This window comes from Salvelinus fontinalis, chromosome 40 (genome assembly GCF_029448725.1).
Source record: "Salvelinus fontinalis isolate EN_2023a chromosome 40, ASM2944872v1, whole genome shotgun sequence".
NCBI lineage: Eukaryota > Metazoa > Chordata > Actinopteri > Salmoniformes > Salmonidae > Salvelinus > Salvelinus fontinalis.
Genome location: NC_074704.1, coordinates 25,487,188 through 25,513,294, shown reverse-complemented (window position 1 = coordinate 25,513,294; position 26,107 = coordinate 25,487,188). Strand labels below are relative to the sequence as shown.

General features: G+C 43.0%; 2 protein-coding genes across 2 annotated transcripts in view; both read right to left on the bottom strand.

Moving 5' to 3' along the window:
- Positions 1-5,228: 5,228 nt before the first annotated feature.
- Positions 5,229-26,107, bottom strand: part of LOC129838978 (zinc finger protein 883-like) — a 91,968-nt gene continuing 71,089 nt past the window's right edge. Inside the window, exons 2-3 of the transcript XR_008756950.1 lie at positions 5,417-6,287; positions 5,229-5,301 (exon numbers count right to left, since the gene is read on the bottom strand). The gene's annotated coding sequence lies outside the window, so the exon portion shown is untranslated. The remainder of the gene's footprint in view (positions 5,302-5,416; positions 6,288-26,107) is intronic.
- LOC129839002 (zinc finger protein 501-like) lies at positions 10,082-25,095 on the bottom strand. Its single transcript, XM_055906268.1, has 2 exons — positions 24,514-25,095; positions 10,082-13,588 (listed from the first exon to the last, which is right to left on the bottom strand). Exons 1-2 carry the CDS (start codon positions 24,851-24,853, stop codon positions 12,627-12,629), a joined length of 1,302 nt encoding a protein of 433 aa, XP_055762243.1. The 5' UTR covers positions 24,854-25,095; the 3' UTR covers positions 10,082-12,626.

The window sequence follows — 26,107 nt, the reverse complement described above, 5'->3', positions numbered from 1 at the left end:
TGGCTAAACGCAAAACACAAATATTTTTGACTGCCCATCCTTGAGAAAATCAGCAACCAAGTTGTCCTTACCACAGTCATGTCTGACTTCAAGAGGACTCCTGCAATATCCGTAGTAACTTTCAGTTTTAACGTGTCCAAATCAATAACCAATATGCAGAAACAGTTTGGGATAAATTGAAAACCTAAACATAAAATGTGCTATAAACATAAACATCTGCCACAATAATCATATTACTTGTAAAACAAGCACCTTATAAAATGCACAAGCACCAAAAATGTTTGTTGTTTTGACACGTAGCAATAAATCACTGATATCGATTAGGGGGAAATCAGGCTGTATGTGCTGTTGAAACTAACAACTAAAAGAACACATGGAAATGTCATTTCAAAATCATTTGTGCGAGAGAAGGGAGATGAAGTTGCACGTCCTGTTAAAACTAACAACTCAAAAACCACACGGAATCTGGGAATAATGTGTACATCCTTGTTTAGAGGACAACTTGTAGAAAGCAGATTGCTACATTTTGAAGTGTTGCATTTTGATTCAAGTGGGTCACCAACGTGACTAGGTCTTTACTGCTATATGTGTAACACACAGGACTAGTCTACCTGGTTACACATATATAAGTAGGACTGGTCTATCTGGTTACACATATAGAAGTAGAACTAGTCTACCTGGTTACACATATAGAAGTAGAACTAGTCTACCTGGTTACACATATAGAAGTAGGACTAGTCTACCTGACAACACATATAGAAGTAGGACTAGTCTACCTGGTTACACATATAGAAGTAGGACTAGTCTACCTGACAACACATATAGAAGTAGGACTAGTCTACCTGACAACACATGTAGAAGTAGGACTAGTCTACCTGGTTACACATATAGAAGTAGGACCAGTCTACCTGGTTACACATATAGAAGTAGAACTAGTCTACCTGGTTACACATATAGAAGTAGAACTAGTCTACCTGGTTACACATATAGAAGTAGGACTAGTCTACCTGGTTACACATATAGAAGTAGGACTAGTCTACCTGACAACACATATAGAAGTAGGACTAGTCTACCTGACAACACATGTAGAAGTAGGACTAGTCTACCTGGTTACACATATAGAAGTAGGACCAGTCTACCTGGTTACACATATAGAAGTAGAACTAGTCTACCTGGTTACACATATAGAAGTAGAACTAGTCTACCTGGTTACACATATAGAAGTAGAACTAGTCTACCTGGTTACACATATAGAAGTAGGACTAGTCTACCTGACAACACATGTAGAAGTAGAACTAGTCTACCTGGTTACACATATAGAAGTAGAACTAGTCTACCTGGTTACACATATAGAAGTAGGACTAGTCTACCTGACAACACATATAGAAGTAGGACTAGTCTACCTGACAACACATGTAGAAGTAGGACTAGTCTACCTGGTTACACATATAGAAGTAGGACCAGTCTACCTGGTTACACATATAGAAGTAGAACTAGTCTACCTGGTTACACATATAGAAGTAGAACTAGTCTACCTGGTTACACATATAGAAGTAGGACTAGTCTACCTGACAACACATATAGAAGTAGAACTAGTCTACCTGGTTACACATATAGAAGTAGGACTAGTCTACCTGACAACACATATAGAAGTAGAACTAGTCTACCTGGTTACACATATAGAAGTAGAACTAGTCTACCTGGTTACACATATAGAGGTAGGACTAGTCTACCTGGTTACACATATAGAAGTAGGACTAGTCTACCTGGTTACACATATAGAAGTAGGACTAGTCTACCTGACAACACATATAGCAGGAGGACTAGTCTACCTGGTTACACATATAGAAGTAGGACTAGTCTACCTGACAACACATATAGAAGTAGGACTAGTCTACCTGATTACACATATAGAAGTAGGACTAGTCTACCTGGTTACACATATAGAAGTAGAACTAGTCTACCTAGTTACACATATAGAAGTTGGACTATTCTACCTGGTTACACAAATAGAAGTAGGACTAGTCTACCTGGTTACACATATAGAAGTAGGACTAGTCTACCTGACAACACATATAGAAGTAGGACTAGACTACCTGACTACACATATAGAAGTAGGACTAGTCTACCTGGTTACATATATAGAAGTAGGACTAGTCTACCTGACAACACATATAGAGGTAGGACTACTCTACCTGATTACACATATAGAAGTAGGACTAGTCTACCTGGTTACATATATAGAAGTAGGACTAGTCTACCTGACAACACATATAGAGGTAGGACTACTCTACCTGGTTACACATATAGAAGTAGGACTAGTCTACCTGGTTACACATATAGAAGTAGAACTAGTCTACCTGGTTACACATATAGAAGTAGGACTAGTCTACCTGGTTACACATATAGAAGTAGGACTAGTCTACCTGGTTACACATATAGAAGTAGAACTAGTCTACCTGGTTACACATATAGAAGTAGGACTAGTCTACCTGGTTACACATATAGAAGTAGGACTAGTCTACCTAGTTACACATATAGAAGTAGGACTAGTCTACCTGACAACACATTTAGAAGTAGGACTAGTCTACCTAGTTACACATATAGAAGTAGGACTAGTCTACCTAGTTACACATACAGACGTAGAACTAGTCTACCTGGTTACACAAATAGAAGTAGGACTATTCTATCTGGTTACACATATAGAAGTATGACTAGTCTACCTGGTTACACATATAGATGTAGTACTAGACTACCTGACTACACATATAGAAGTAGGACTATTCTACCTGGTTACACATATAGAAGTAGGACTAGTCTACCTGATTACACATATAGAAGTAGGACTAATCTATCTAGTTACACAAATAGAAGTAGGACTAGTCTGCCTGGTTACACATATAGAAGTAGGACTAGTCTACCTGATTACACATATAGAAGTAGGACTAGTCTACCTAGTTACACATATAGAAGTAGGACGTGTCTACCTGGTTACACATATAGACTAGGACTAGTCTACCTTTTTACACATATAGAAGTAGGACTAGTCTACCTGGTTACACATATAGAAGTAGGATTAGTCAACCTGACAACACATATAGAAGTAGAAGTAGGACTAGTCTACCTGGTTACACATATAGAAGTAGGACTAGTCTACCTGGTTACACATATAGAAGTAGGATTAGTCAACCTGACAACACATATAGAAGTATGACTGGTCTACCTGGTTACACATATAGAAGTAGAACTAGTCTACCTGGTTACATATATAGAAGTAGGACTAGTCTACCTGGTTACACATATAAAAGTAGGACTAGTCTACCTGGTTACACATATAGAAGTAGGACTAGTCTACCTGACAACACATATAGAGGTAGGACTACTCTACCTGATTACACATATAGAAGTAGGACTAGTCTACCTGGTTACATATATAGAAGTAGGACTAGTCTACCTGACAACACATATAGAGGTAGGACTACTCTACCTGGTTACACATATAGAAGTAGGACTAGTCTACCTGGTTACACATATAGAAGTAGGACTAGTCTACCTGGTTACACATATAGAAGTAGGACTAGTCTACCTAGTTACACATATAGAAGTAGGACTAGTCTACCTGACAACACATTTAGAAGTAGGACTAGTCTACCTAGTTACACATACAGACGTAGAACTAGTCTACCTGGTTACACAAATAGAAGTAGGACTATTCTATCTGGTTACACATATAGAAGTATGACTAGTCTACCTGGTTACACATATAGATGTAGTACTAGACTACCTGACTACACATATAGAAGTAGGACTATTCTACCTGGTTACACATATAGAAGTAGGACTAGTCTACCTGATTACACATATAGAAGTAGGACTAGTCTACCTAGTTACACATATAGAAGTAGGACGTGTCTACCTGGTTACACATATAGACTAGGACTAGTCTACCTTTTTACACATATAGAAGTAGGACTAGTCTACCTGGTTACACATATAGAAGTAGGATTAGTCAACCTGACAACACATATAGAAGTAGAAGTAGGACTAGTCTACCTGGTTACACATATAGAAGTAGGACTAGTCTACCTGGTTACACATATAGAAGTAGGATTAGTCAACCTGACAACACATATAGAAGTATGACTGGTCTACCTGGTTACACATATAGAAGTAGAACTAGTCTACCTGGTTACATATATAGAAGTAGGACTAGTCTACCTGGTTACACATATAGAAATAGGACTAGTCTACCTGGTTACACATATAAAAGTAGGACTAGTATTTCATCACATTACACTTCATTTCAACCAGTAGAGAATGTGAAACGCTTTATTGAAAAGCTCATTATCCAAGTGTTATAAATACAAGTTCAATCTGTACTTCAATGCACATCTGTTGTACATTATAAAAACAGAGGAAGAAAGATGAGGTGGAGAGAGAGGTGTAAAAGACAGAAAGGGAAAGAGGTAAGCACATAGGAGCAGGGAAGGCAGCACATGTCACGCCCTGACCATAGTTTGCTTTGTATGTTTCTATGTTTTGTTTGGTCAGGGTGTGATCTGAGTGGGCATTCTATGTTGTATGTCTAGTTTGTCTGTTTCTGTGTTTGGCCTGATATCGTTCTCAATCAGAGGCAGGTGTTAGTCGTTGTCTCTGATTGGGAACCATATTTAGGTAGCCTGTTTTTTCATTGTGGGTTGTGGGTGATTGTCTATGTTAGTTGCTTGTGTCAGCACATTTTGTTTATAGCTTCTTGTTCGTTTATTGTTTTGTATAGTTTGTTCAGTGTTCTCTGTTTATTAAATTCATGATGAACACATGCTGCGCTTTTGTCCTCCTCTATTTCGCCCAACAAAGATCGTGACAGCACATGATTAATGAATCACAGTGCTACATAAATATTCTCTCAGTTCATCACAATTATATAATAGTGTCTCTAATTGGCACAAAGGTTATCTTCAAAGAAGGCGAGGTGGCGATGATGGGACTGTGGGTTGGCATCCTCTCACATCAAAACATGTCTGCAGACGAGAGACAGATGGAGAGAGAGAGCATGTTTAAGCCTTGTGTTTTTAGTTTTTATTCTAACATTGTTAGTCATCAATCAGGAGGTGAAATGCAAAACTGACCTTGGATGCAGTAGTCCCAGAGTTAATGATCCATCTGTATTTCAATGTAAAGCATCTCTTTAATAATACTTCCTATTGACCTGACCAAGTGACCTCTCACATCTGAACATGCTGTACCCTCTATGTAGCCAGTTCAGATGCAGGAGGGGTTCACCGACACAGCTGATATAACCTAGAGGATTTAGGGAGAAGGGGAGAGAGGGATGAAGTGAAGGAGAGAGACTGTTATTGAGAAAATAAGATAGTTAAAGCGACAGTGTTCAACAGGAATCTGTGTGTGGCCTCACCTGGTGTCCACACCACACTAAGTGGCTGCTGAGTACTTTATGCTGAAAAACATGAACGGACCCACAAGGACAAACAATATAGCGTAGTTATAGAAATAATGAAGTGTCTTACTATTCTCAATGGTTGGTCCTCTTGCCTATTCTTTGAAGGTGGAAGGAGCCACAGTTATACACCTGAGCCTGCTTACTGCACAACACAATCCATCAATCAGATTGATACATGAGTGTGTAGGTGTGGGTTATAGGGTGTCTAATTGTTATACACTTTTTCAATATGGGTGATTTAAAATAGCCTGTTTTGTTTTTGCACAGACATCACACCCTTACCTAAACAGCACCCTCACCTGAGAAGTAGAAATCAAAGGGAGAGAAAATGGGAATTGAATAACTGCAGTTGACATAGCTAAGTAAATGGAAGAATACTCTTATTGCAATGTGGATGGCTCTTAAAAGAGCCTTTGGTTGTGCATAGTGTAGTCTATGGTGTTGCCAGGGAACAGCACCCTCTTAAAAGAGCCTTTGGTTGAGCATAGTGTAGTCTATGGTGTTGCCAGGGAACAGCACCCTCTTTGAAGAAGTAGGAGGTGAAGTTCTCCCGAACACGGATTGCCTCTCTTGCTGCGTTGTTGGACCCCATCCTTGAAACATCCTGCAGAGCAGCAGACTCCTCCTCTGGGACACGGCGGCGAGCTGTAGATCCGCTCCTGGTCCTCGTGTCCATCCGCATGAAGTTACGCAGGACACAGGTAGCCTTCACACATCTGAGTTCCTCCAGGAGGCAGTCCCAGATGACCCTGGTCACCCAACCTTGCAGTGCCCTACACGGTAACTGTAGGCAATCGTTTTGAAGGAATCTCCAGTTACAAGGTATCTGTAGGAATATGGAAGACAATGTAATTATTAGACTGTTACATCACCAGGTCATTGTGGATTACTAAAGTATAATATCCCTGATAACAAATCATGATAACATTGGATTGAGAGATGCATGGGCACACATACAGTGGGGAGAACAAGTATTTGAAACACTGCCGATTTAGCAGGTTTTCCTACTTACAAAGCATGTAGAGGTCTGTAATTTTTATCATAGGTACACTTCAACTGTGAGAGACGGAATCTAGAAAAATCTAAAAATCCAGAAAATCACATTGTATGATTTTTTAGTAATTAATTTGCATTTTATTGCATGACATAAATATTTGATCACCTACCAACCAGTAAGAATTCCGTCTCTCACAGACCTGTTAGTTTTTCTTTAAGAAGCCCTCCTGTTCTCCACTCATTACCTGTATTAACTGCACCTGTTTGAACTCGTTACCTGTATAAAAGACACGTGTCCACACACTCAATCAAACAGACTCCAACCTCTCCACAATGGCCAAGACCAGAGAGCTGTGTAAGGACATCAGGGTTAAAATTGTAGACCTGCACAAGGCTGGGATGGGCTACAGGACAATAGGCAAGCAGCTTGGTGAGAAGGCAACAACTGTTGGCGCAATTATTCGAAAATGGAAGAAGTTCAAGATGATGGTCAATCTCCCTCGGTTTGGTGCTCCATGCAAGATCTCACCTCGTGGGGCATCAATGATCATGAGGAAGGTGAGGGATCAGCCCAGAACTACACGGCAGGACCTGGTCAATGACCTGAAGAGAGCTGGGACCACAGTCTCAAAGAAAACCATTAGTAACACACTACGCCGTCATGGATTCAAATCCTGCAGCGCACGCAAGGTCCCCCTGCTCAAGCCAGCGCATGTCCAGGCCCGTCTGAAGTTTGCCAATGACCATCTGGATGATCCAGAGGAGGAATGGGAGAAGGTCATGCGGTCTGATGAGACAAAAATAGAGCTTTTTGGTCTAAACTCCACTCGCCGTGTTTGGAGGAAGAAGAAGGATGAGTACAACCCCAAGAACACCATCCCAACTGTGAAGCATGGAGGTGGAAACATCATTCTTTGGGGATGCTTATCTGCAAAGGGGACAGGACGACTGCAATGTATTGAGGGGAGGATGGATGGGGCCATGTATCGCGAGATCTTGGCCAACAACCTCCTTCCCTCAGTAAGAGCATTGAAGATGGGTCGTGGCTGGGTCTTCCAGCATGACAACGACCCGAAACACACAGCCAGGGCAACTAAGGAGTGGCTCCGTAAGAAGCATCTCAAGGTCCTGGAGTTGCCTAGCCAGTCTCCAGACCTGAACCCAATAGAAAATCTTTGGAGGGAGCTGAAAGTCCGTATTGCCCAGCGACAGCCCCGAAACCTGAAGGATCTGGAGAAGGTCTGTATGGAGGAGTGGGCCAAAATCCCTGATGCAGTGTGTGCAAACCTGGTCAAGAACTACAGGAAACGTATGATCTCTGTAATTGCAAACAAAGGTTTCTGTACCAAATATTAAGTTCTGCTTTTCTGATGTATCAAATACTTATGTCATGCAATAAAATGCAAATTAATTACTTAAAAATCATACAATGTGATTTTCTGGATTTTTGTTTTAGATTCCATCTCTCACAGTTGAAGTGTACCTATGATAAAAATTACAGACCTCTAGTCCATCTGCTGACTGGACACAGTTGAGTAAAATGTATATTGTATTTTCAGACAAAAAGTTAAAGTGTAGGAAGCATGAGTTTTTACTCACCAGTGTAACAACACAGTGTGGCTAAAGACTTGGTAACTGAGTTGTATTCACGATCTGGTTACCAATAAGTACAAACAGTTATGTTTTTGTTTAATAGTGACAAGATTAAAATACAATTTTAAATGTTTTCTTTACTCAAGTATGACAATTGGGTACTTTTTCCACCACTATATTTTTTATAACGATCCCTTGCGTCAAGCAGCCATTCCTCTGGGTAACCCCGCTGTCTGAAACGCTCATCCAGCCATTCCTCTGGGTAACCCCGCTGTCTGAATCACTCATCCAGCCATTCCTCTGGGTAACCCCGCTGTCTGAAACACTCATCCAGCCATTCCTCTGGGTAACCCCGCTGTCTGAAACACTCATCCAGCCATTCCTCTGGGTAACTCTGCTGTCTGAAACGCTCATCCAGTCATTCCTCTGGGTAACCCCGCTGTCTGAAACGCTCATACAGCCATTCCTCTGGGTAACCCCGCTGTCTGAAACGCTCATACAGCCATTCCTGTGGGTAACCCCGCTGTCTGAAACACTCATCCAGACAGTCGGCTTGTTTGTCATAGTCACTCTGTGTACTACAAATCCTGTGTATGCGACTGAATTGGCTGATGGGGAGGATATTCTTTAGGGGTGTAGGGTGGAAGTTGTCTCCGCGTAACAGGGAATTCCTGTCCGTCGGCTTCCTGTATAGGTCTGTGCTAAAGCCACACCCCTCCCTCTTAATAAAAATGTCCAGATAACTTGTTTCATGCGCATCAAAGGTGAGGGTGAATTTCAGATGTTCACTGCTTGTATTGAGTGGACTCAATGAAGTTCCTATGCTGTCCCCTGGATTAGAAGGAACACGTCATCAATGAAGACTTTTACAGAGCCTGATGAGGTGCTAGAATGGATTGCTAGGGCTGACAATCACGTTCTTCTCAAACAAACCCACATACAGTTACGCATAATTGGATGCTATTTTTTAAACTACAATGACCTGCGTGTCTACTTGTCTTGTCTGTGTTTCTTTTACACCTGCTATGTAAAAGAGACAGAAGAATGCACAATGGTCAATGCTATCCCTACCCTAAACCCTAACCTTAACCATTTAAATGTCAACTAAAATGGGCTAGGGACGTCCCAAGGATGTATCTCTACCTGAAAATACATGATCTAAGTGATTGATAGTTGGTATTCAGCAGTCATAAAGCCTTATTTACTTTAGTGAACTACTAAAATAGTGATTTTGTCAGACAGCATAGACAGCAGCTCGACACTTTATTGACTGACTGATCCATTCATCCTTCCATACCTCCTCAGCCTTCCTCTCCTCTGAAGACCCAGTGAGGATGGAGCTCAGTCAGAGAGCTGTTGAGGGACTGGTTAGGAAGAACACTTCTACAGCCAGAGAGGTGAGAGGTCACACATAGTTTAGATGGTAAATATTTATGTCCCCTTAGCGGTTCATCACGTCAGCAAAAAGGGAATATGTTCCATCATCTATGTTTATTTACATTCGTGCAAATTGTCCACTGATATTGGTGTAATTTCACACCCCTTTTGGCTGTATGAGAGTTAACTTCCCCTCAGGCACACACATTTATTTGATATTATGAAGGTAATTTGTGTCAAATGTACTTTTCCCCCACTCATTCACCCAATCTCTTTACATTGCTTATTTATATTCAGTGGCCAGACTCAAATTCCGAACACAATGCCCATCCTGGTAGATCTGAACCTAATGCAGCTTGGCGTGATCAGATGACCGAAGTCACATTTAGGTGCGAGGTGTAACTGAGGCTGTAGATGTTCCATATCCATTACTTTGAGTGTTTTATATAATATGACTAAATGTGTTTCTTTCTGTGTTGCAGGGGCAGTCAAGAAATGGAACAGCAAGGCGACACAGAACATGACATACGCAGAGCTGTGGGAGACCACCTCAAGCCCCTGGTAGAGCCGGGGTTGGTGTTTACCACTCCACCACGCCTTCAGCAGGCTGGAAATGTGATGCTGTTTTTCATAGTTAGATGGACCAAGAGTCTGTTGATTGTTCATTTGTTCAAATCAAATTAAGCTTTATTTATACAGCACATTTCAGACAGGGTACAACACAATGGAAAAAAACAAATAAAAAACAATTAAAATAAATATTGAAGACTGACAACTGAGCACCTTAAGGAAATGCAATTGATTAAAATATTAATTGGATGCAATATCCAATCCAAAATATAGGCTTGTTTATTAGGAGGGGTTCTGAAAGACACTATGGGGGTGTCCACTGAAAGTTGACTAGTAACAACAACTGGGACCTAAAAGACACCCACCATGAGACCCACTAAATCTAACCAAGAAGTGTCAAACAATAGAAAAACCCACAAACATAAAGACAGGAAGCAAACCAAAAAGGTGGAGCAACTAAAGGTGTTGACTCTCCACATCTATCAAGACAACTGGAGCACTGGGCCAGACACTCTTAAATAGAACCTGGACCAGCTCAGGTGAAACACCTTCCCACTAACGAGATGGACAAGCCAGCACAGGTGTAAAACATACTGACTAACGAGCTATACGTGCTAACGAGCTATACGTGCTGACGAGCTATACGTGCTAACGAGCTATATGTGCTAACGAACAACCTCAAAACATAAATGGAAAAACCAAAGACTAACACCTCAAGAAAATGCTCACCACCAACAGAAAACAACTTACATTTCACATTATAATCAACTACAATGCTTCACCTTCACCAATATAAACATGGTGTCTGTCTAACAACAATTAAAAACAATATTTATTTTTCCCACAAAAAAAACCTAATACTCACTAGCTTCAAGAACTCTCGTCCCCTTGACACGAGCCCAAACAAAACCCATCTCCAATACGGAAAAACGTGCAGTCAAAATAAATTGTTATCCATGGCAACACACTGGCTAAACGCAAAACACAAAACTTTTTGACTGCCCACCCTTGAGACAATCAGCAACCAAGTTGTCCTTACCGCGGACATGTCTGATTTCAAGAGGAAACTCCTGCAATATCCATAGTAACTTCCCACCTCACTGCAGAGCTTCTCTCTCTTTTCAGGGTTCATCCGATAGGCATGTTGTTGGATTTGGGCCCAGTCCCCAATGTCATGCTCTAGTACATTTGGGTTGGCACATCTGAGAATGAACCCTGATTTTCTAAAAGCAGGATAACGATGTCAATATAATTGTACACAAAAAAAGTCAGTTGGTTGCATAAATAATTATGATTACTAAATGTTACATGAATTGTAAATATGAAATATCAAAACCAAATGTACACCCCTTTGTTAATATGTATTGGCAATAATTCACTTAATGGTGAGGCATGGAATAATAAAACATGTATCTTTTGTCAGGCTGAATGTTTGAAATATGAGGTGATTTGAGTCATGCTTCTTCAGTAGTGGAATAAAGACAATTAGCATTTGAATGTTGTAAATAAATACTGGAGTGATGTAAAATTGTTAATAAAATTGATTATAGACCAATTTATTATAGTGTGTCCATGTGTATAGAGTGCAAGTACTTTGAAAATAAGTTGTTTTCAAGTCATTGAAAAAACGACCCGAAAATACATATTTTCAACTTTCACGTCGGGCATAGTCGTCTTTTTAATTTCATTTTGGTAGGTGGAATAGCCCCAATGTCAAAACACCGTTTTAACGTGTCTAAATCAATAACCAATATGCAGAAACAGTTTGTGATATATTGAAAACCTAAACATAAAATGTGCTATTTACACAAACATCTGCCACAATAATCATATTACTTGTATTTATTTGAACAAGCTCCTTATAAACTGCACAAGCACCAGAAACGCTGTTGTTTTTACAAGTAGCAATAAATCACTGATATCAATTAGGGGGGAAATCAGGTTGTTCGTGCTGTTGAAACTAACACAACTAAAAAAACACATGGAAATGGGAGATATCTTTCACCTCACTGGTTAGAGGACAACCTGCAGAAGACAGTCAGCTACATTTTGGAGTGACGCATTTAAATTTAGGGATCGCTAAACAAAGGAACCCAACACTTATTTGTCATCATCTCATCGATATCACATTGAAATCAATTGTGGGAGAGGAGGGAGATGAGGTTGCATGTCCTGTTAAAACTAACTGACCAAAAACCACACGGAATCTGGGAATAATGTGTACATCCCTGGTTAGAGGACAATATGTAGAAAACAGCTAGCTACATGTTGATTCAAGTGGGTTGCCAACATGGTAAGTGTAACACAACCCTTTTTTTGTTAGTCACTTTTTGTTAAATCTCATAAATAGTACTCTTCCATTTCAGAGCCTGGATTTTCCCCTTGAGGCTAATATCCATATCATGTTGAAATCAATAGAACAGGGGACAAACGTTTCGGGTTCTACATTGTGACATCATTAAAATACTCATACTACAATGTTAAAACATTTTACATTATGACATCATTAAAATACTCCCACTACAATGTTAAAACATTCTACACTATGACATCATTAAAATACTCCTACTACAATGTTAAAACATTCTACATTGTGACATTATTTCATTGATATCATGATACAACTCCTTCATGTATGTATTTTCTGATGTTTGATCAGCGATCTTTTATCAGAGTATCTCTTGTCACATTGAGCACAGCTATGAGGTTTCTCTCCTGTGTGTGTTCTCTGGTGTTCAATAAGACGGCTAGATGTAACAAAACTCTTCCCACATTGAGCACAGCTATGAGGTTTCTCTCCTGTGTGTGTTCTCTGGTGTACAATAAGACTGCTAGATTTAGTAAAACTCTTCCCACATTGATCACAGCTATAAGGTTTCTCTCCTGTGTGTGTTCTCTGGTGTGATACCAGGTTGCTTGACTGAGTAAAACTCTTCCCACATTGGTCACAGTTATAAGATTTCTCTCCTGTGTGTTTTCTCTGGTGTGATAACAGGCTGCCTAAGTGAGTAAAACTCTTCCCACATTGAGTACAGCTAAGAGGTTTCTTTCCTGTGTGTGTTCTCTGGTGTACAATCCATTGGCTAGATGTCGTGAAACTCTTCCCACATTGAATACAGCTATATGGTTTCTCTCCTGTATGTGTTCTCTGATGTATAGTCAAACAGCTAGATATAGTAAAACTTTTCCCACATTGATCACAGCTATAAGGTTTCTCTCCAGTGTGAATTCTCATGTGTACTTTTAGTGATTTTAATCTTAAGTAACTCTTCCCACAATCAAAACAGTGGTGAGATTTCTCTCCAGTGTGAATTCTCAGGTGTACTTTTAGTGAATTTGATCTTGAGAAACGTTTCCCGCAGTCAAAGCAGCAGTATGATTTCTCCCCTGTGTGGACTTGCTGGTGTATTTTAAGTTCTGATGAAGATTTGCAACATTTCCCACAGTCAGAGCAGCAAATAGATTTCTTCCCGGAGGGAATCTGCAGGTGTTTCTTGAGGTGTTCTGATGTGGAGAGACTCTGCTCTACCTTGTCATCATCATGATGTTGTTGAGGCTCCCCAGAGGACTCACGATAGTCCCGTCTCTCTCCTGTGTGAACAACAAGTCAGACAGATGGTTTAAGGCCCACAACAGCAGAAATCCACTGTTAAAGGTGATGCCAACAGCGCAGCATAGCCATGATGTTGGAAAAACAATTGACGTCTGTAATGAACATATAATGATTATTTGACAAATGTCTTAAAATGAACAAGAATAGTCATATTTTGTCTTGTTTTCACATTAGTAGTGACATCGATGATTGTAGAATAGAAATAAGTTAAAGTTGATGAAATCCTAAGCAGTGTGCCAGATTATTGGAGACCAAAAGTATAGGCCCCTTTCTATGTTTAATTAAAATGAGGCAAGAGGGCGATGCGCACACAATCTGGTTGTAGAAACTCCTCCCCACTAATGAGGAAACCGATAGTTATTGATGTTGTATATCTGCCTGGAGCAAGAATGGTGAGCAAAGATTTTAGTTTTTCACAATGTATTCTGAATGTGAATGGGGGAAAACTCAGGGAAGTAACCTCCATTTCCAGGTTGCTTATGAGTTCATTTCACACTACTTTGGATTATAACTTTAAGGCTCGTTTGAATGTTCTGCTTAATATAATGTTTGTGTCATTGCAAAATCAACCGCTTTGTACTTAAAAAACACTTAAGACACGCAGTTCGTAAGCTAATTCTCACAAAATCCCTTTGTAAAGTCAGGGTATGAGTCGAGAAACATGCCTATTTTCCTTGAAAGTACGTAATGTTACGATTGCAAAGCTATACGATATTACAGAGAACAAGTTAATTATCTCACATTTGTATTGTTGTGCTTCTTGTTCACGGAGGGTAAGTCATGCCAATGTTATTTTCTTTAAGCTGTTAATACGAATCGAAAGGAGTTTCCAATATCCTCATTTCTTAAAGTATTTCTGGTGATAGCAAGTGATAGTGATACACAAGCTAGGTCTATTTGAAACATTGCCATCCCATGGCAGCATTTACCAGCCACCAGGTTATGAATGAATCATAAAACACGGGACGAGATGTTAAAACTGTCCATTGTGCCAATAGATGGTATGCACTCACATGAGATTTGCCGTGATGTTGACAGAGTGGCATGGGAGGTTTATTTCTTAGACTGGGTTAAGATGTCAATTTTGGGACACATCCTCAGTAGTGTGCCTTCGAATCAGTGGGTGTTTCGGCATTTAATCACTAAACACCCTCATCAAAGGTGGCCAGCTAAAGGGTGATCAAGCCTTAGCTTGTGTCCCATGCCCAATTAAGATTTCCCACGGGCTCCCGGGTGGCGCAGTGGTCTAGGGCACTGCATCGCAGTGCTAACTGCGCCACCAGAGTCTCTGGGTTCGCGCCCAGGCTCTGTCGCAGCCGGCCGCGACCGGGAGGTCCGTGGGGCGACGCACAATTGGCATAGCGTCGTCCGGGGTAGGGAGGGTTTGGCCGGTAGGGTTATCCTTGTCTCATCGCGCTCCAGCGACTCCTGTGGCGGGCCGGGCGCAGTGCGCGCCAACCAAGGGGGCCAGGTACACAGTGTTTCCTCCGACACATTGGTGCGGCTGGCTTCCGGGTTGGAGGCGCGCTGTGTTAAGAAGCAGTACGGCTGGTTGGGTTGTGCTTCGGAGGACACATGGCTTTCGACCTTCGTCTCTCCCGAGCCCGTACGGGAGTTGTAGCGAGGAGACAAGGTAGTAATTACTAGCGATTGGATACCACGAAAATTGGGGAGAAAATGGGATAAAAAATAAAAATAAAAATAAAAAGATTTCCCACGGGACTATGCAAGGCAGGGGCGTCCTCTTCCCTGAGCCAGCCCTACAGCTGACCGCATACCTCATATGCCCTCCTCAAGTTGGAGGGATCTGAATTGGGTTCTCAGGTGAGGGTGGGGGGGGTCATGAAGTTATAGCCCAGCAAGGGTCCTTCCGTTTGATCCAGATCCACTGGCTTCCTCTTTCAGCTGCTTGAGAAACTGCTCTGACGGTCTGCCGCAGAGCCTGTCCATGGATTCCAAGTTCTTTCAGCAACCTGATGGTGGAAGAAGCCACGAATCCTCTGCATCCCACTTCAACTGGCCAGACTTTTGCATTCCAGCCACGCTGAGTTGCGTCTGCTGCCAACTCTGTGTAACGCAGTTTCTTACGCTCGTAGGCCTCTTCAATAGAGTTTTCCCACGGGACTGTGAGCTCTATGATGTACACAGCCTTTCGTGAAGGGGACCAGAGTACCATGTCTGGCCTAAGGTTGGTAGAAGCAATCTCAGGTGGAAAAATGAGTTGCTGGCCAATATCGACAAGCATCTTCCAGTCCCGGGCCATGCCTAGGTGTCCAGTTTCTGGCTTTGTAGGAGGATGCTTTGGCCTTTTCTGTCCCTCCCGGATGAATGTTGTTGTTTTGACGGGATTGCTTGTTTTTGGAGGTAATGAATTGGTTGCACTCCTCTTGGTCTCAAGTGCTGCAGCCAGGCTCTTGAGGACCTGATTGTGCCTCCAGGTGTAGCGGCCTTGTGAGAGGCTGGTCTTGCAACCTGTCATTATATGCCTGAGAGTCGCTGGAGCTGGGCAGAGGGGGCAGGTCGGGTCCTCGCCATACCATTGATGTAGGTTTTTTGGTGATGGAAGCACATCATAAACAGCTCTTATGATGAAGCTGATGTTGCTTGCCTCCATTTGCCAAAGCTCACTCCAGTTGATCTTTCTCCTCTCCAGGCATTCCCACCGCGTCCATTGCCCTTGTTTAGCAAGAGAGACAGCCTTTGCACTTCTTGCAGTCTCCTCCTGTCTGCGCACCTCCTCGACCACCAGCTTCCTGCGTTCAGATGTTGTTGCCTTATGGAACGTTGGTTTGCTTGCTGCCAGGCCAAAGCCTCCTCTTCCATGCTGGATATTCCCCACAATGTCTTGGTGTCTCAAGGCTGATGTTGCTTGCTGCACAGTATTGGATGATGTCCATTTCCGTCCAGTTTGTAGGGGAGGTGCAGCCTTGCTAATGGTCTGGTCTTTGGAGTCCTTCAATGTCATCTGAAGTCTTACTTTAGAGCACTTGTACTCCTCCGTTAGACTTGTAAGAGGTAGTTCAAGGACCCCTTTGCCATAGAGGCCGATGTTACTCAGGCATCATGAGACAGCCAGCCATTTCTTCACGTATGAGGTAATGGTTCCCTCCATCTTCTCCACTGTTGTTATTGGGACCTCATAGACGGTGAGTGGCCACATTACCCGGGGGAGAAGTCCAAACTGTAGGCACCAAAGCTTGAGCTTCCCAGGCAGTAGGGTCTTGTTGATGTTCTCAAGACCGTCGGCGATGTCCTGTCTTACTTGCTGCACTTGATCTTTATCCCGGAGGCTTTCGTTGTACCATCTACCCAGGCTCTTGACGGGTTGCTCAGACACCGTTGGTATCGGGTCATCTCCAATGCAGAACCTCACATCTTTAAGCTGTCCCTTGACTATGGAGATGCTTCGAGATTTGCTTGGCTTGATTTTCATCCGGGCCCACTTGATGTTATCCTGCAGTTTTGCAAGTAGCCGCCTGGTGCATGCTGTAGTGGTCAGTGTAGTCATGTCATCCATGTATGCTCGGATAGGTGGGAGACGGAGCCCTTCCTTAGTTCTCTCACCGCCGACCCCCCATCTCGATGCCCTGATGATGACTTCCATGGCCATAGTGAAGGCCAGAGGTGAAATTGTACAGCCTGCCATTATGCCCACTTCCAAGTGCTGCCATGTTGTTGTGGTCAGGTGTTGTGAAACACAATTGCAGGTCTTGGAAATAGGCCTTTACCAGTGTAGTGATGGGTTCTGGTACGTGGAAAAAGTTGAAGGATTCCCAGAGGAGTTTATGGGGAACTGAGCCAAAGGCATTGGCCAGGTCGAGGAAGATGACATAGAGTTCTCTTGTCTTTCTTAGCTGTTTGGATCTGGTGCCAAATCATACTAGTATGTTCCAGGCAACCAGAGAAACCAGGAATGCCTGCTTTCTGTACAGATGTATCAATGCACTTGTTCCTTTCCATGTAAGTGGACAGCCTCTGTGCTATTATACTGAAAAAGATCTTCCCTTCGACGTTGAGAAGGGAGATTGGTCGGAATTGACTGATGTCTCTCGCATCCTTCTCTTTCGGGATTAGCACACCACCAGCCCTTCGCCATGCCTTTGGTATTATTTCCTTCTGCCACACTATCCTCATGAGCCTCCAAAGAAAGCGTAGAACATACGGGGCATTCTTGTAGAGCTTATATGGTACTCCATTAGGCCCAGGAGCCGAGGCCGCTCTTGCTCGTCGGACAACGTTCTCTACTTCCTTCCATTTTGGAGGGTCAGTGTCCAGATTGAATTCTGGTGGTTGAATAGGTGGGATGTCATGTGGGATGATTATCTGCTCATGCCTTTTCGTGTCCTGGTGGACCTTTTCCAGATGTTCTTCCAGTTCTGGCTTTGGAGTTTTTAGGATTCCGCACTTTTCCTTTGCGAAGAGGTCTTTGACAAACTTAAAGTTTTTTTTTATAGAACCGTGTTCTTGAGTGTTCCTTCTTCCTACGAAGTTTCCTTAAGTTTTCCGCTCTTCGCAAGGTTGCCAGCCGACATTTGATGTCTGCTTGGAGTAGCATGAGACCTTCTCTCTCTGCATCAGAGGCCTTCTTCCACTGCTTTCTCAGCTGCCTTCTCTCTCTGACAAGTATCTCGATCTCTTGCTGCCTCCTAGATTTGTCTGGCGCGGGTGGTGTCTTGCCACTTCTCCTTTCGTTTACTCCAAAGCGCTCTTCTCCGTAGTGGTAGATAATGTCTCCCATCCTTTCAAGCTTTTTCTCTGCTGTTCCTACCTGTTGTTCCAAGATTTTTGTCAGGTCGTTGTTGATTGTTTCCCACTCTCTCTTTTCAACAGCTTTGGGCCACTTCACACTCGGTCTGTGCCCTTTGACCTTTTCCTCTTTTAGAGATCTCTGTGGTTGGGTGAGTTCATCCACCGGCATTTCTGTGCATGTGTTATCCTCCTCCGTTACAGGGGTGCTGATGCTCTGCGAACTTTGGTTTGCATCCCGTCGCTGTTCTTCATTCGACTGATTTGACTGGCTGCTTCGTAAGAAGTACTGGTCAATGCGAGGTCCCTGTTTCTGCTCTACCATGCACCTTTTCCTCCCTTGATGGATCCTTAACCCCCTTGCTGATGTTACTCTCTCCCAACCACAGCTGCACACCTGAAGTGTGTGTCCTGCTGCTGTTATGGTTGTCTCATGTGCTGTGTTCCTACTCGTAGTCGTTTCCATTCCTGGGTCCATAGCCGTGTGATCAGTCGTTGAGCCATCTTGAGCCTGCGAGAGCTGGGGCGCCAGGGGTATGTTCCTTTGTTGACTTTCAGTAGCAATTAGCGGGTGTCTCCAACATACTGAAGCAGAGTCGGAGACTGCCAACATGGGTAGCTAGCCCATTACAGGCCCATTGGGGTCTATTCCCTCCAGTCAGCTGTCTCTCCAAGCTGTCACACAGACTTTCATATGAATTTCATATGTTCATATGAACCACAGAGACTGTGTGTGGGATAATAACATGGCCGTGTCCAACCCTGCTTGTTCCCTCGACTCCGCTACCAACCACCAATCTCCAACAGGGCCCTTAACCTGTATCACTAAACACCTCATAGTGAGCTACAGGTAGGAATCAGCAATGAATCCCAATAATGAGACACCTCTGGGGAGTGGTGTCAGCAACATTAAAAAAGAAAAAATATATATATATATAGTGTTTTATGACAAACCGTTTTTTACAAATCCGTCAAGACAGCAACTTAGACTTTACCGTGAAATGCTTTACTTACAAGCCCTTAATCAACAGTGCAGTTCAAGAAGAAGAAAATATTTACCAAGTAGTCTAAAATAAAAAGTTATAATAAAAAGTAACAATGAGAATAACAATAACGAGGCTATATACAGGGGGCACCGGTACCGAATCAGTGTGGAGGCTATATACAGAGGGCACCGAGTCAGTGTGGAGACTATATACAGGGGGCACCGGTACTGAGTCAGTGTGGAGGCTATATACAGGGGGCACCGGTACCGAGTCAGTGTGGGGGGTACAGGCTCGTTGAGGTAATCTGTACCGTTCCTAATTCCTACTTCCGGCGCCGACCGAGATGGCCGCCTCGCTTCGCGTTCCTAGGAAAATATGCAGTATTTTGTTTTTTATGTGTTATTCCTTACATTGGTACCCCAGGTAATCTTAGGTTTCATTACATACAGTCGGGAGGAACTACTGAATATAAGAGCAACGTCAACTCACCATCGTTACAACCAGGAATATGACTTTCCCGAAGCGGATCCAGTGTTTTGCCTTCCACCCAATACAATGGATCTGATCCCAGCCGGCGACCCTAAGCGGCGCCGTAAAAGGGGCAAACGAAGCGGTCTCCTGGTCAGGCTTCGGAGACGGGCACATCGTGCTCCACTCCCTAGCATACTACTCGCCAATGTCCAGTCTCTTGACAATAAGGTTGATGAAATCCGAGCAAGGGTAACATTCCAGAGAGACATCAGAGACTGTAACGTTCTCTGCTTCACGGAAACATGGCTCACTCAAGAGACGCAAACGGAGTCGGTGCAGCCAGCTGGTTTCTTCACGCATCGCGCCAACAGAAACAAACATCTTTCTGGTAAGAAGAGGGACGGGGGTGTATGCCTTATGATTAACGAGACGTGGTGTGATCATAACAACATACAGGAACTCAAGTCATTCTGTTCACCTGATCTAGAATTCTTCACAATCAAATCTCGACCGCATTATCTACCAAGGGAATTCTCTTCGATTATAATCACAGCCGTATATATTCCCCCCCAAGCAGACACATCGATGGCCCTAACGAACTTTATCTGACTCTTTGTAAACCTGGAAACCACACACCCTGAGGCTGCATTCATCGTAGCTGGGGATTTTAACAAGGCTAATCTGAAAACAAAACTCCCTAAATTCTATCAGCATATCGATTGTGCTACCAGGGCTGGTAAAACCTTGGATCATTGTTATACTAACTTCTGCGACGCATATAGGGCCCTCCCCCGCCCTCCTTTCGGAAAAGCTGACCACGACTCCATTTTGTTGCTTCCAGCCTACAAACAGAAACTAAAACAACAAGCTCCCTTGCTCAGGTCTGTTCAACGCTGGTCCAACCAATCTGATTCCACGCTTCAAGACTGCTTCGATCACGTGGATTGGGATATGTTCCGCATTGCGTCCAACCACAATATTGACGAATACGCTGATTCGGTGAGCGAGTTCATTAGAAAGTGCATTGACGATGTCGTACCCACAGCAACGATTAAAACATTCCCAAACCAGAAACCGTGGATTGATGGCAGCATTCGCGTGAAACTGAAAGCGCGAACCACTGCTTTTAACCAGGGCAAGGTGACCGGAAACATGACCGAATACAAACAGTGTAGCTATTCTCTCCGCAAGGCAATCAAACAAGCTAAGTCCCAGTATAGAGACAAAGTAGAGTCGCAATTCAACAGCTCAGACACAAGAGGTATGTGGCAGGGTCTACAGTCAATCACGGATTACAAAAAGAAAACCAGCCCCGTCGCGGACCAGGATGTCTTGCTCCCAGACAGGCTAAATAACTTTTTTGCTCGCTTTGAGGACAATACAGTGCCACTGACACGGCCCGCTACAAAAACCTGCGGGCTCTCCTTCACTGCAGCCGAGGTGAGTAAAACATTTCAACGTGTTAACCCTCGCAAGGCTGCAGGCCCAGACGGCATTCCCAGCCACGTCCTCAGAGCATGGGCAGACCAGCTGGCTGGTGTGTTTAAGGACATATTCAATCAATCCTTATCCCAGTCTGCTGTTCCCACATGCTTCAAGAGGGCCACCATTGTTCCTGTCCCAAGAAAGCTAAGGTAACTGAGCTAAACGACTACCGCCCCGTAGCACTCACTTCCGTCATCATGAAGTGCTTTGAGAGACTAGTCAAGGACCATATCACCTCCACCCTACCTGACACCCTAGACCCACTCCAATTTGCTTACCGACCCAATAGGCCCACAGACGACGCAATCGCAACCACACTGCACACTGCCCTAACCCATCTGGACAAGAGGAATACCTATGTGAGAATGCTGTTCATCGACTACAGCTCCGCATTTAACACCATAGTACCCTCCAAACTCGTCATCAAGCTCGAGAACCTGGGTCTCGACCCCGCCCTGTGCAACTGGGTCCTGGACTTCCTGACGGGCCGCCCCTAGGTGGTGAGGGTAGTTAACAACATCTCCACTGATCCACAACACTGGGGCCCCACAAGGGTGCGTTCTGAGCCCTCTCCTGTACTCCCTGTTCACCCACGACTGCGTGGCCATGCACGCCTCCAACTCAATCATCAAGTTTGCGGACGACACTACAGTGGTAGGCTTGATTACCAACAACGACGAGACGGCCTACAGGGAGGAGGTGAGGGCCCTCTGAGTGTGGTGTCAGGAAAATAACCTCACACTCAACTATAACAAAACAAAGGAGATGATTGTGGACTTCAGGAAACAGCAGAGGGAGCACCCCCCTATCCACATCGACGGGACAGTAGTGGAGAAGGTGGAAAGTTTTAAGTTCCTCGGTGTACACATCACGGACAAACTGAATTGGTCCACCCACACAGACAGCGTTGTGAAGAAGGCGCAGCAGCGCCTCTTCAACCTCAGGAGGCTGAAGAAATTCGGCTTGTCACCAAAAGCACTCACAAACTTCTACAGATGCACATTCGAGAGCATCCTGTCTGGCTGTATCACCGCCTGGTACGGCAACTTCTCCGCCCACAACCGTAAGGCTCTCCAGAGGGTAGTGAGGTCTGCACAACGCATCACCGGGGGCAAACTACCTGCCCTCCAGGACACCTACACCACCCGATGTCACAGGAAGGCCATAAAGATCATCAAGGACAACAACCACCCAAGCCACTGCCTGTTCACCCCGCTATCATCCAGAAGGCGAGGTCAGTACAGGTGCATCAAAGTAGGGACCGAGAGACTGAAAAACAGCTTCTATCTCAAGGCCATCAGACTGTTAAACAGCCATTACTAACATTTAGTGGCCGCTGCCAACATACTGACTCAACTCCAGCCACTTTAATAATGGGAATTGATGGAAATTATGTAAAAATGTACCACTAGCCACTTTAAACAATGCCACTTAATATAATGTTTACATACCCTACATTACTCATCTCATATGTATATACTGTACTCTATATCATCTACTGCATCTTGCCATCTTTATGTAATACATGTATCACTAGCCACTTTAAACTATGCCACTTAATATAATGTTTACATACCCTACATTACTCATCTCATATGTATATACTGTACTCTATACCATCTACTGCATCTTGCCTATGCCGCTCTGTACCATCACTCATTCATATATCTTTATGTACATATACTTTATCCCTTTACACTTGTGTGTATAAGGTAGTAGTTGTGGAATTGTTAGGTTAGATTACTTGTTGGTTATTACTGCATTGTCGGAACTAGATGCACAAGCATTTCGCTACACTCGCATTAACATCTGCTAACCATGTGTATGTGACAAATAAAATTTGATTTTTACATGAGGGTGGGGGTGTAGTGACTATGCATAGGTAACAAACAACCAGCGAGTAGCAGCAGTGCACAAAAGGGAGGGGGGTGGGGGGGGTCAATGTAAATTGTCTAGTGGTGATTTTATGAATTGTTCAGCAGTCTTAAGGCTTGGGGGTAGAAGCTGTTGAGGAGGCTTTTGGTACTAGATTTGGTGCTGCGGTACCACTTGCCGTGCGTTAGCAGAGAAAACAGTTTAAAACTTGGGTGACTGGAGTCTCTGACAATTTTGTGGGCTTTCCTCTGACACGCCTATTATATAGGTCCTAGATGGCAGGAAGCTTGGCCACAATGATGTACTGGGCTATTCGCACTACCCTCTGTAGCGCCTTACAGTCAAATGCCGAGCAGTTGCCATACCAGGCAGTGATGCAACCGGTCAGGATGCTCTCGGTGGTGCAGCTGTATTACCTTTTGAGGATCTGGGGACCCATGCCAAATCTTTTCAGTCTCCTGAGGGGGAAAATGTTTTGTTGTGCCCTCTTCATGACTGTCTTGGTATATACCCACGTGGGTGATTGAAAGATGAACTGAGGTCCACACTCCAGTCCAGTTGATGGTGGTAATGCACCTTAAAGTTGGTTGCCAACCGCCATGTAAAGTCCAGAGAAAAAAAAGAAGCCTGAAGGAAGGAGAAATGACGAGAAACCAATTTGGTTTACCGTTTGGGGCGTCGTGACTTGTTACCTATTTTGATGTGATATGAAAGTATTGTGTGAAATTATTTTTTATGTGATATGAAAGTACAGCGATTTATGTTTCTAGAAATGTATCACAATTGAGAATCGATTCACATTTAGATGGAATATTTGACTATTTTAGCTACCAGAGCCAGTCTACCTCTGAAAATAACATACAGTCCTTGGACCTTGAGGAGTAACGGAGGCAGCAATCAGCAGTAGACACAATAACAAGCGTACTCCTTGCCTGTTTCGGTAAAAAGCTGAGGGATGGGGCTGGAGAAATGCAACAATCCATGATATCAACATGATAGTTTTAACCATGTTTTGAGGATATACAAAGTTTGTTTCTTTTACTGACAAACATTGGAGTAAAAAAAAGCTTATATTTTGGGTTCTGATGGGGTACGACAGACAACTGCTGATTGCCCCTTTAAGAGTACATCTTGGGCTAATCTAATAGGAGATATTGAGGACTACAGTATTTCAGGCATTGTCATTGGATGCATTTTATCACTTGTTAACGTTTTGTTGATGGTCCACTCTTGATGTTCTACACGTTACAGTGTAGCTTCAGCCATTCCTACAGAACAACATTAAAGTGTAGAACCCCTTTACTGCATATTGGTTCAACGACTGCAGAGACGGTACTTACTGGTGTTAAACAGATCTCCAACCTCCTCTTCTTTCTCCAATGTGACAGTAATCTCCCCCTCCTCCTCTTTCACTCCAAAAACCGCATCCTCCTCTTTCTCTTCCTCCTCGTCTTTTACTGTAACATCCTCCTCTTTCACTCTGAACCAGTCATCCTCTTCTTTCACTGAAACGTCTTTCTCTTCTTCTTTCACTGTAACAGCCTCAACCTCTACTTCTTGTTTTACTGTGACATCCTCTTCTTCCTTCTCCTCTTTCACGACAATATTCAGCCCCAGAGCTTCTTTCTCCGTCCAGCAGACCTCTTCTTTAACAGGAGGGGAGAAGTTTAGGGAGCTCATGTTCGGGGATGTTAGCTAGCTAGCTATCATTAGCGACTAGGCTAGTGCTAACTTAACCAGCCAGCTACTATAGCTGACTAAAAGAATAACGTAATATTAAATTAAATAGGTTTACAAGTAGATACGACAGAAGTGTGTCTAAAACACGGTAGCTAATATAGACCGAAAGCGTATAAATAGCTTGAATCTTTCGGCTATGTTGGTTAGCAAGCTACCGAGGTGGTTGACGAGCTGTTTATGAAGACCCGTCCACTAGATTATACGTCACGCTGGCAGCATCGCCTGAAAGACGCACATCGCCGCCTGCTGACTGGAGTGGGAAACGCAGTTGAGGATCATATTTTATTTTCAGACAAAGATTATTTTAAATGGATTTAATTAAATAATACTATTATATTGAGACATACAAAGACAGGAATGTGTTGATTGATTAGTGTGAATAAAAAATGTTTACCACAACATATTTAAGGCAGTTTTATTCAGTCAAACTAAATCTAAATAAGTAGCTAGCTACTGTAGGTCTATACTGCTCCTACATGGTGTAACAATACATCATGTAGATGTATATAATGAACAGACTAGGTCTATACTGCTCCTACATGGTGTAACAATACATCATCTAGATGTATATAATGAACAGACTAGGTCTATACTGCTCTTACATGGTGTAACAATACATCATGTAGATGTATATAATGAACAGACTAGGTCTATACTGCTCCTACATGGTGTAACAATACATCATGTAGATGTCTATAATGAACAGACTAGGTCTATACTGCTCCTACATGGTGTAACAATACATCATGTAGATGTATATAATGAACAGACTAGGTCTATACTGCTCCTACATGGTGTAACAATACATCATGTAGATGTATATAATGAACAGACTAGGTCTATACTGCTCCTACATGGTGTAACAATACAGCATGTAGATGTATATAATGAACAGACTAGGTCTATACTGCTCCTACATGGTGTAACAATACATCATGTAGATGTCTATAATGAACAGACTAGGTCTATACTGCTCCTACATAGTGTAACAATACATCATGTAGATGTATATAATGAACAGACTAGGTCTATACTGCTCCTACATGGTGTAACAATACAGCATGTAGATGTATATAATGAACAGACTAGGTCTATACTGCTCCTACATGGTGTAACAATACATCATGTAGATGTCTATAATGAACAGACTAGGTCTATACTGCTCCTACATGGTGTAACAATACATCATGTAGA

Coding starts and splice junctions, on each gene's coding strand:
- LOC129839002 (XM_055906268.1), bottom strand. CDS start 24,853: ATGAGCTCCCTAAACTTCTCCCCTCCTGTTAAAGAAGAGGTCTGCTGG. Junction 13,589..24,513: donor TGGAGATCTGTTTAACACCA/GTAAGTACCGTC, acceptor TTGTTCACACAG/GAGAGAGACGGGACTATCGT.